We start from the raw sequence: 12,393 nt of genomic DNA, 5'->3' as shown, positions 1-12,393 counted from the left end.
ATCGCTTTTCTAAGCCTTCAGATCTGATTTTTGTTGTACAGTACATTAATCTTGTGTATACAACACAGCTGTCTTTGTATTCTCATTTGTAAAGTTAGGATATATTGTGATTTTTAGTAGAAGAGAATACTCTCTGTGGGTATCGCATTGTTAATAGTAAAAGGAATTCTTGTACACCATTTTAAACTTAGGATTTCACATGATCTTTGTGTTGTATGTAATAATCCCTGGATTGTTGACTATGGGTATCCAATGTTTTATATTACAGTGTATATTACAATTTTTAAGTTGCTTCCAAGGCCAAGGATGACGTTCCATTTTTTTGTGGCACTAAGAGTGTTGTATACAGTAATTCTTGCACTGTTTGGGAAAATGTAATGTTGATATAGAATTATAATGGTAAATAAGATTATCATTTTATTCTTTTTTATAATGCCCAATAAATATATAACCATACTTGCAGAGCACCTTACTGTAAATGATGACCAAATGACCAAGAGCTTGAAGTTTCTAGAGCCTACAATCTTGAAACAAGACCCATATTGGATAGCTTGTTTAGGTAGTCTGTGATCTTTCACTGAGGTAGCTACTTAGCCTGTTAAGTCATGGTCTTTGGAAAAGTGAAAAATTCAAGACAAAAAACATTACAACTGGTTTTCTTTCTGTTGCATACTAGATTGACTGCAGCACAACTTGTCATGCAGTGGGAGCAAAAAATAGACCCTCAAGTGTTAACTAAACCTCCAGTTGTTAACCACCCACACTTACACATAATGCCGTATCGTATACATAATATTGTGCACAAGCAAACAGACACAGAAAAATGAAAATCAGAGGTAGCCTGAGTGCATTACTTTCCGCTGCCCACCTTAAATTATGTTCCCACCCCATTGCAGCATTTGGATATATGCAATAGACTAATGACATAATTTCTATTTTATATACTTAAGGGTAATCCACAAACAAAATTGTCATTATTGCTGAAGAAAAAATATAAGTCAAACCCCTATCCAAATCTACTCATAAACAATGAAAACTTAGTGCCTAAACACATCCTCATCTTTCCCACACCCTTGAAATTGTTAGTCACACTGTATTTACAATACATTATATTTTAGTAAACAATTCCTTTTTTAGGCTAACTCATCCAAATGTACTATAATAAAACCATGATGAAATTTTAACAAAATATGCTCATCTATGAGGATTACATTTTTTTATTGGTAATTATAAAGAAAGTTAATTTTCAAATATATGTGTTAGGGCAAGTAGGCCAAGCAATGAGGTGCCTTACCCCAGTCTAGACAGGTCAGAAAAATGTCCAAACTTCATCATTTAAAGGAAGTAAACCACACAACGGTTGTAAAGTGACAGTGGAAAAGGTTCTAAAAAAAAAAAGAACAACCCCTACTAGGGACTAAGTTGAGAAAAGAAGGATGATCTGTCAAGGAAAATTCCATAACTATAAATCCATGCAAGTGGTTAATTTCTTTTCTTGAGGAATGAATGTTCAACTATAGTACATTATTTCTTGGTCAGGTATAAATAATGTATGTACTGTATTTGTAGGTACACTTCTCCAAAGCATAAGAAAATGTGAGAAAAGGAATTTATTCATAAATAAAAACAATACATCTACATTAGCGATGATGTAAAACAAATGACTTCCTTCAGATCCCAAGATTCCTGATTGACTTAACTTGAGCCCCATATTGTCCATATTAGTACTCAGTTAAAACTTTATGTATTGGATGTTATTTTCTATTAAAAAAACAGATATTAAATATTACTCTGTAAACCTTGCAGTTATAGGGTACATGACAAAAGTAATTAGATTTAAAGCCCTTGAATTATTTCTTTCCAAACATCATTACTGTTCCTGTCACGTTGGCATTCTCTCTCTCTCTCTCTCTCACCACAGATTAATGATACCATATTTTTGAGCTAGTTAAAGACACTACAGTTATATATTAATTGTCTGTGGTTATGAAATCCTTACACCACTGAAACCTTATATGAGCATGTAGTGCACTATATTTACAAATTAATAGTGGTATTTATCACACTGTTGAGGGTTAACTTTATCAAAATTTGCAATAAAATAACAATACACAATGCCGTATGCAGACAGACGAAAAAATGATTGCTTATGGATGCTACATGTAGTCAGTAAATTAACCGAAAATATTTTCTTGTATTTTCTATGATGTACACTTTCATGTTGATAACAGTTTTAATGCTTACATTCCAATGATAACATGATACCAGAGAGGAAAGTATGGGATAGATTTTCATGCAATTAGTGATCAAATTATCCAAGTATTGTATGTTCACAGAGATTTCAAGTGTATATCTTTAAATCGGTCATTCATATTTTTTCTAATAACGTTTGTTCCATTGAAACTCCTGTTGAATGGTAATTTATTGTTAAAAATTTTAGTTACATAAAATTTATTTTTTATAAAAATTAGGTGCTGCACATCTACCAGGCTAGAATGTTGTAACAGAATGCTGAAATAACAAGGTTATACTCTTATCTAAAAAGGGTTTTTCTTTCCAGTCCAAGAAAGACACCAATAAAAACTCCAGTAAAAACACCATTGAAAGCACCTGCTCATGAACGCTTCCAGTACCTAATTGAACAACCATCAGAGGAGCTTGTATTACCCTATAAGTATCGGTTTGTGAAGGAAGTTTTTCGTGCAGTTGACACGGTTGTATCCCTTCTCCATAATAGACAGGAGGTCATCACCTTTAGTAAACTGAAGTCAGCAGTGCAGGAAATGCTGAGAAAGTAAGTAGCCATTACTTTATTGCACATTGCTACAATAATTTTAATGTTGCATGATATTTGTTTATTATGATTTAATTCAGTATATTAGCTAAAATATTTCACTTGCCTGAGATTTTCAGTCATTAAATTGTTGGAAAATAGGGATGGTAAGCTGTGTGCATGTGTATGGGGTTATTCATTCCTACATATACAGCTTCTCCACCATTACAGTGTATGTGACATATGATCATATGCATGTATAATGAAGTAGAGAAAAGCAATGTAAAAAATGAAAATCTGGAAGCTGTACACCTGGCAGTGGTATCCTGCTAAGTATAATATTAGTTGAGCACTTTTAAGACATTTGGCCTGGTGACCTCTTTGGATTCCCACACCTACAATGGATCCTTTCTCTTTTGCGGTCTCATTGCCACAAAGAGGAAGAAATTATACCATGTACTTTTGGCTATTCCAAAGGCATTTTGAGAGTACTGAGACTAATACATGAATGTATCAAGGCAGAGGTTATCAGAAAGACTGATTAAGCTAGTGATACTACTCTCACCATAACACAAAGTCAGGTTTGAAGACATTGGAGGTACATCAGAAGAATGAATGCTAGTTTATCAGGATCAGTGCTGAGCCATTTATTATTCATCTTAGAAAAGAAAGAATCATTGAAGGGGTGCAAAAAATGGTGCCCCTAGGAGCTGATTCATGCAGCTGACCTGGAGTTAACAGCAAAAGAGGAAGGGGTGGTGGAAATATTTAATAGTTGGAAAAGTGGAATGGAAAGGAGGAACTAAAATCATTGTAAGCAAAACAAAGAGTGTGGTAAGTGGAAATAAGACAAAAGGAAAAAGTCCATTTAAGAAAGTGGCCATGTGTTTTTGAGAAAGGTGTTGGGGTAAACTCTGTATTTGCTATGTACCAAATGTAACAAGAGGGTCACAAGAGGTGTTCAGGATTACAAAAGTTTATATGGAATAAGATTTCCAGTGTCTGAAACATTACAAGAGAAAATGTGGAAGAGAAAACCTTAGAAGAGTTAGAGATTTATTTAAGGGATACACTGGACTGTGAAGGAGGAGTTGAAAGTTGCTGCAGCCTGGGTGAAATGGAGAGAAATAACTGGATGACTAATAAATAAAATCTCATTAGTATGGAGAGCAGACTTACAGTTGGTACAAAAGGCCTGTATTACTTTATGCAACATAAAAATGGGCACTGACAAGAAAAATGTTGATTTTGAAAAGGTTGACCATATAATGTTATGATTCATGGCCCTTTTGTTATTTCCAAAGTGTATAATGAGAAAATGTGATAGGGAAGTTTAGGACCCTGTTGTAATGGATAGAGGAGGGGACACTGAACTATGAAGCAGTAGTTGAAATTAGTTGCATCTTGGTTGAAATGGAGAGAAACAACAGGACTACTAAATAAAATTTCTCATTAGCAGAGAAAGCATAGACTTAAGATCAGTACAAAATGCTTGTATTACTCTGTGCAACAGAGACATGGGCACTGACAAAGAAAATGGAGATATTGAAAAGGTGTGACCATATAATGCTGTGATTCATGACCCTTATGTTAGGGAGATGGAAGGTATTATGGCCTATTATATACAGAGAACTTATTTGGCATGAGATTGTATACTTTGTCCATATATATTTAAGGTGTATATCCATTACTTTACAAAAGTATGGTGATTTTTAGTAGAAATATATAGAAATGGGTGTAATGTTTAAAATATTTTTGAGTATTGCATAAAGCTGAAGCCATTAAAGGTAAATTGGTAGATTCTGAGACCACTGCACAAACCATGTAAATTAATGTAAATATCTAAATTTGAGGTTGGAATGACGCTATTACTGGATTTCCTATGAACAGCAGTTCGTTAGTTGGCTGACACTATCTCTGAATTTTATAGTCATCTTTCCACTTCATTTTATTATTTAGTATACATAAGTAGTTTGATGGGTAATAATTGTTACCACAGTAAGTGGAATACTTACTACTGTATTCATAATACAGTATTGCATTTTATTTCAGTACATTTATGTTTACTGAAAAATTTTTTGTAAGTCAGCCTGTAGACAGATTTGTAAACAAATTTATTTGTGGGGTTAATCAAAGGATTAAAGGATTTTGACAAAGGAAAAATCTATTTCTGGAGAGGGGCCCGTGTCACCCGGTGAAATAGTCCATTCAGCACTTATTTCTAGGTAATTCCGTTGCTAGATACCAGAGAAAGCTAAATGAAATGCTGGAGTTACTACCCCCAGAGCGAGCTCCACTAGATGGAGTCGTGTATGGAAAAGGGTGAACTACAAAACACGGAACCTTATCCTATAGAGATTCCCAATGTCAAAAGTCCCAACGAGAGAGGTGCCGATACAAGCCCATGCACTACTCGCGGACTGTATACAAGGCAACACTAGCCGCATTCCATGTTAGCACCCACCTCACTAGAATGAAGTTTATCAAGGGAGGAGAGAATGAAAAACAGGGTGGGTCACCGGGTGACACGGGCCCTCTCCAGAAATAGATTTTTCCTTTGTCAAAATCCTTTTTCTGGATCGGGTCCCGTGTCACCCGTGAAATAGTAACAGAGAAATAAACATCATTCTTATGCTATTAAAGACTTAAATAGAAACGTTGAAAACTAGGAGAATTCTACCTGAACATAAGTAAGGTCCTCTAAGTTCATGTAATGAAAATAATGTAAGTGGTCACCGTCTAAGATCATGAGCTTAGAATAGCACCTGAATAGGCTTGTATTAAGAAAATACTTCCTGCCTAATAGCAGACCCAATGACAGTGCCCCCTTTTTTAAAGGAGAGGACCTGACAAAATTGCGAGGTCCTGTCTAAAAAGCCTGCAAGGAGAAAACTGGACACAGAAACAGACCTTGTAAAGGAGTACTTTCCAAAGTGACCACCGAAAATGAGGACCTTCAATGTAGATAGAAAGTTAGGGTGAGGAATTCACAACACTACCCTGAAGAGGGGAAACCAAACTGATTGGTTCCGCCAGACAAACCAAACTGATTGGTTCCTTGCCAGACAGGGCAGACAGTACAGGAAAACTAACACTAGAAGCTAAGCTGATTAAAAATTTTTGGGACTTCCTTAACAAGGAAAGATAAGAACAAGGTGATTGTTGGTTACCGAAGCTAACTCTGATACATTACTCAAAGACCAGGAAACCGAATGTGGACGGAGTACTGTTCTTAGACGAACACAGACCTTAGGGATGAAAGTTAAGGGCCTGTGAGTCTGGTTCCAACAAAACACTTTCCTCGAGGCCAATGCGGTCGCATCAGTACTATAGCTTCAAAAACTATGTGAAGAGTGCTAGTTACTTAACTGCAGAACCATACTGCAGTAGAGTAGGATCCTTAACTGATTTCAGGAAAACAGTAATAACAGGACCAATATCAGTTTCCTCCTCAACTGTAAGATTCACAAAGACCACAAAGCCAGGACATCAGAGTTTGAGGGGGCTGGCGAGGCTGAGTTTATACCAGGCGGGACAGCTTGATAGTTTGTGGCTGAATTGGGTTGCAAACAGACCTACTTCCAGGCCCAGGAAAAGGTCACAAGACTACCTGAATGATGCTCCGCCTAAGGACTATTCCGACACCAGGGGGGAGGCCCTGGATAGGGAAAAAGCAGTGACCTTTTGGACCCCTACGAGAAGGGTGGTAGACAGAGGCACCTGCGTCTGTTGGTTATGGAGAAGAATGAACCATAACCTGAACGGAGCAATTCGAGTCCAAAACCACCTGTTTACGCAGCGCACTATTGCTGTTTTGTTCAGAACCAGCCTAAAAGGAAACCTCTTGGGGAGTTTCCAAGGACAGGAAGACTGTCACCGCCCTCCAAAGCGTTGATATGGAACTGTCGGAACGTGACCGACTAAGTACCATGTACTCCATTGGGCCAAAAAATAACCACCTCACCCGCCAGAGAGGTGACGGTGTGGAATACTGAGGCCGGAGGGGAAAGCTGGAGAGGAACTGACTTCGGTAAGCACTTGACAGTTGTGCAAGGCGGAGGCCACTATTCAAGTAGGAGGAATCAGGAGACACGTCCCTGACTCCACCATACCCCGGTCATAAACTCCAGCTTTGACTTCAGAAGGAGAACCGTCACTGAAGCAAACTGGAGAAAACCAGGACCTTTTCTTGGGCACGGGAGAGGTATGCTTGAGATGATGAAATGATAAGATGCCCTTGCTATCTCTTTCCACTTCCACTGGATTCATAACTCACGGAAGGCTACCCTCCTGAATCAGGTGGGATTCCTTCCTGGTTACTTAGAAGCCCAAAGACTAGAAACCGATTATAATGACCGGCGCCCTCAGGCAATTCCCGACGCTGGGTGCCCAAATGAGCCAGGCAACTAGATATGCAGCTAGCATAGCCTCCTAATACCGGAGCTGTTGAACTACGGTATTGTTCAAACTGGCGAAGACTCTGGAGCCGCATTGAGGAGGGCATGAACCTGAAGGGGCACGCCTGCTCCCGAGTCTGAATCCCAAGAAGGGATAGGACCTTTCTGCAACCAAGATGTGAAAGGAAGCGTCGGAAAGGTCTATAGAGGTGGTTACGGCTCCACGAGCGCAGTAGGATCCGAACCCACAAGACTGTAAGCAACCGAGACTTGCCGCATGAATAAGGAAAACAAGCGGGACACGCCCGGAAAAATTTTCCAGTGGAAGGGAACTTCCTTGGCAGACTGAAAAAGCCTGACAGGCCATTCGCAAAGACCCCAGAACTCTGGCCGGAGGCTGATTGAACCTGATTGGGGGGACAACAGTCCAGCTCCACCCGGGCCCTGATAACTATACTCTGGGCCCAGGAACTGAAGTTCCAGTGGCCCCGAAAATGGTACAGCCTCCCACCCATATGAGAAATACTACCGGGAGGAGGCTTGATTGCCTCCCGTGAAGCGAAAAGCCTTCCCAATTTCTCGGAGAGGAGTAGGATGCATCCCTGCTCCTATGATAACCCCGAGGGTCAGAGCCTCTTGCCAAATGTCTAGTGAAAATTTTTCCTTAGGTTTTCGTATGAAGCAAAGAAAACCCCGGCGGGCATTGCTATCTCTTTCCCGTGGGGGAGGCAGAGACACACGGGGGCGTTACAAGGGGCTGATGTGTTGGCTGAACCCGCACACATCGAGGTGGAGGCTGGGAGTGAGAGCTGACGGCTGTCTAGGGGCAGAGACCTGAAGAGCCTGCACCACCGCCTGAGCAGGGGGGCTCTTGAACTACATGAACTTCTTGCCGGACTTAGGGCAGGTCCCAGCAAGATCAGACCGTTTCTGCTCGTAGGGTAGACACCCATGAGAACGGAGGCTCTGGGTAACAATAGTAGCCCCAGATGGGCGAACAACGCCCACCTGGGAAAAGATTAATTCTCCAGGTGAAACCGTTCATAAGATTTTTTCAGCTCAAGGCGGAACGGGCAAGCCTGACTTACACCCTGTTTCAGCTTCCGAAAATTGACTCCGGAAGCTTAGGGAGCTGTACGCTGAATAAATTAGAAGCGTAGTCCAGGGTTAGAAGATTCACTGTGAATGTATCTGTGATATCTGTCTCCCGGAAATGCCTCAGCGATACATTTTCAAAACAAGCCTGTTGATAAGAGGGGCTACATTCGGAGCACAAGGGGTAAGAAACAGGGCTCTCCAAGAGAGCACGGTAAGACCCCACAGCTGGCGTGAACTTGGAATTCTCCGCCTGCCACTCCGTTAGAGTCCTCAGGGAGACGATGTGTCCAGCCCCTAGCTGAGGGCTCACTTATGGATCCTGCCAGACAGATGCCATGCTCGTTCTGACAGTCTGGTAAAACCCGGATAAGAGGATACCAGACCGGAAGGGAAGAAATGCCCTTCCACCAACCTCCGTGTGCCCACACCCCCGACAGGAGGGTGCCTTCATGCTGGGAAGCATAAAGGGAAGGCACCAAGATTCCCCAGACTGGAGGGGAAAAGAGGTGGAGATGTCTGGAACGATAGAATTCCAGAACGGAGCAGGACTTAACAGGTGATCCATTGACAATGAGTCTTGAGATTAATCTCTTGGGATTTAAGCTCCTGGGAAAGGGAAGGCATGGACCATGGCGTAGATAGTTAGTTAATAGGTTGACAATGACCCTCATAACGAGCTCCTTATAAGGAGACCCGTAAAAGAGTTTTCAACAAAGGAAGGAGGGGGTAACTCAGCTTGCTTTGCTTGGGCCGTGTCCCTTTCCAGAAGACGAGGCCAAACTCGTAGATGGCACCGGATTAGAGATCCGAGACGTCCTTGAGGGGGCCCCGGAGCGGGTCTTCTTGGTTTAAAAAAGGGTGGTCTTTTTTTTTTTTTTTTTTTTTTTTTTTTTTTTTTTACTGACTTCACCTTAGGGACGGTAGACCAGGAACCGTCGAAAAGGGATGAGAAGGTAACGAATCCCCTAAAGGAAAAGTTTGCCTCACCTAATTCCGAGCTAAGCGGAAAAGGCTTGTCTCAATTATTCCCGCACCTACTTATCGCTCCGGGACGATGTTCACAGGTCGAGCGAGACAGAAGGCCGCAACGTCTTCAGAAAACTCTCCGTAACCCAATTGCAGGCGAAGAGTTACGAGACTTGCGGCCGGCCTCAGGAGGGGGAAAAATTAGAACCCCAGACACCGGAGGAACAACTATCAATAATTTATATAAGACGGAGTTTGGCGAAGGAAAACCGATAGGTGTATATGAAACCTACCAATTTACCGAGAATCTCGCCGGAAACGGAGTTTGGCGGAGGAAATCGATAGGCGTATATGAAACCTACCGATCCACCGAGAATCTCGCCGGAGAGAGCCCAAACACCGAAAGATTAACTATTAATAAGCCACAAGAGGCGGAGAACCGATAGGTTTATATGAAACCTACCAAGTGCGAGAATCCCGCCCGAGACGGAGTTGAAAGAGCGACTATTAATAAGCCACATGAGGCGGAGCTTGACGGAGGTAAAACCGACAGGTATATATGAAACCTACGGATTCATCAGGTAGCCTGCTTGGGAGAGCATAGCGCATAACGCAACCTGCCGGGTGCCAAAGCGACTAATAATAAGCCAAGGAGGCGGCGTTTGGCGGCGATAAAACCGACTGGTGTAAATAAAACCTACGGATTCATCAAGTAGCCTGCTCGGAGAGAGCATAGCGTATTTTACAACCTTCGAGTCAAGAATAAGTCACATGAGGCGGAGTTTGGCGGAGACGAAACCGACAGGTATATATGAAACCTACGGGTTCATCAAGAAGCCTGCTCGAGGAGAGCATAGCGTACTTCATAACCTTCCGTGCCAAACTATAAATCCAAAACAGACTGCGCACCGGAATGGGAGCTATAGACTCGTGACCGCTGGTTTGTTGTAGGATAGCGGAGCATTCCTGCACTTGACAAAACCAGTCGAAAGCGTATGAGAAAAAGGCATGCTGGAACGGATGCGGAGCAGAGTACCGTAGCAGCCAAAGCCTAGTCAGACCAGGAAAACCCCGGAGAAAACCGGAGAGAAAACCGGGCTAACAGGACAAAACTCATAGACATAAAAACAGAGTCAACGGAACATTCGAAGCGATCATGTTTGAACAAAATGTGGGAAGGTTATGAACTGTTCGGAAGTGGGCGCACTCCGAGCCAAGAGAGGAAAACCCCGGAGGAGGATATCCTGAACAGTGATAGCGGTGGGGAATAAACGCCACCGCTAAACACTAAAACCGCCGTAGCAGTAAGCAAGGAGAGCGCCCAACAAGATAACGAAACACCGAACAGGTAGTAGCAAAAAGGAGGGGGAACGCGAAAGTAAATAAAGCGGAAGACAGTTAGGTGGAGAACGCTAACTGGCCTCGTATGAGATCCCAACAGTGAGGTGCGAACGTGTAGGAAGCACCACGAGGGAAATAGTCGGCGTAAAAGGAAGGGGAAGGATAGGCCAGGAGGTTGGTAACCCAAAGCAGCGACCAGGGTGGGACAGCACTCCCGGCGCCCAGAGATTCTCATAGATCCTCGCTATGTAAGCTGTGCCGCACGACAAGAGCGAGAGAAAAAGAGAGGAAGGGCAAAAACCTCTACGGCCAGGAGAGCAATGAAAGATAAAGGAGTGTGAACAGGAGTGGGGAGAGCACTCCTGGTCACCTCCAGGTCCAGGTGGAGTGCCAACTCAGACACCGAAGGACAATCAATCAATGCAGAGGGAGGATTTAGGCTACGACATAAAATAAGGATAATTGCTCTCAAGCCTTGGAAAGTTAACAAACTTGAAAACAAACCAAGGGGAGAGAGAGAGCAAAGGATAAAAGGGAGAGAAGGGGACTCTCGAAACCACAAAATAACATATATATAGTCGGTAAAGAAGTGTGAACAGGAGTGGGGAGAGCACTCCCGGTCACCATTGGTAAGCAACCCAAAGAAGGATTGAACTAGGATAGGCTACGCAGGTAAACCCTCGCTATTCCAGCTTAACTTATTAGGAACATTAGCCTAAGTGAAAAGCCGAAACAGGAGAGGGTGGACGTGAGGCAATATATCCAAGTCAAAACCAAACAAAGGGAAGCACCAGACATAAAACACACATGTACAGAACGAGATCACCGACATGAAACTCATACGTACAGATCGAGATCGCCCCCCGCCTAAACAATTTTTCCCCGAAGGAAAAAGTGTTACAGCCAACCCCTAGGCTAACCTAACTGAGGCGATGTAAAGGAAGGAAGCCTAGGAGAGGTAAAGGCTACAAATAACTCAAAAAAAAAAAAAAAAAAAAAAAAAAAAAAATCATAATAAAACAAAAATTGTCTGTAAGGTACATGTAGGAGGATAGGCAGGCCCAACACGACATGGACGTGAAGGGACATGACCGACCTCAGTTAAATGAAAGTATCCTAAAATTCAAAAGCATCCAAGCACAAGGTCAAAAATTAAATGTAACAATGAAAATCATGTTCCCATACACTTAGAGAAGTGAGTCTAAAACAAGGCAAAATAAAGCCAAAATAAGAAGCGAATAGGCCGAGGGGAACCACGTAGCCTAAACAGCAAGACAGCACTTGATCAGGAAGGGAACACAAAATTCACAAAATAAACAAAATTATGAAAACAAAGTAAAAACCGTAACAGTACCAATGAAAATAAGATCCCCAAAGGCTAAGAGAAGTGAGTGACAAAAATAAAGCATAATGAGGCCATGATAATAAGCGAATGGGCTCGAGGGGAAGCTTCGTAGCCTAAACGCTCAACAACATTTCTCGTATTGAAGCCACGATAAAAGCGAATGGGCCGAGGGGTAGCTCGTAGCCTAAACGCTAAACATCACTCCCGTAAAGAAGCCATGATAAAGGCGAATGGGCCGAGTGGGTAGCTCGTAGCCTAAACGCTAAACATCACTACCATAATAAAATCACTCTCGTAATGAAGTCATGAAAAAAGCGAATGGGCCCGAGGGGGTAGCTCGTAGCCTAAACGCTAAACAGCACTTCTCGTAGTAAATGGGTACAGAACAAACAAAAATTAATCAAACCCACTAAAGATAGGGATCATTAATGGTAAAACATCCCAAATAAAAAGGGATACAAATAAAAAACACA

At 42.0% G+C, this 12,393-nt stretch overlaps 1 protein-coding gene across 1 annotated transcript in view; it reads left to right on the top strand.

Moving 5' to 3' along the window:
- The window catches only part of dup (double parked), a 40,866-nt gene that overhangs the window by 11,172 nt on the left and 17,301 nt on the right, over positions 1-12,393 (top strand). Inside the window, exon 5 of the mRNA XM_067111629.1 lies at positions 2,561-2,794. Coding sequence (XP_066967730.1) covers positions 2,561-2,794 — 234 coding nt within the window. The remainder of the gene's footprint in view (positions 1-2,560; positions 2,795-12,393) is intronic.

This window comes from Macrobrachium rosenbergii, chromosome 11, assembly GCF_040412425.1.
Source record: "Macrobrachium rosenbergii isolate ZJJX-2024 chromosome 11, ASM4041242v1, whole genome shotgun sequence".
In the NCBI taxonomy this organism is placed as follows: Eukaryota; Metazoa; Arthropoda; class Malacostraca; order Decapoda; family Palaemonidae; genus Macrobrachium; species Macrobrachium rosenbergii.
Note: the sequence above shows the minus strand (reverse complement) of the source record. Positions and strands in the feature narration are given on the sequence as shown.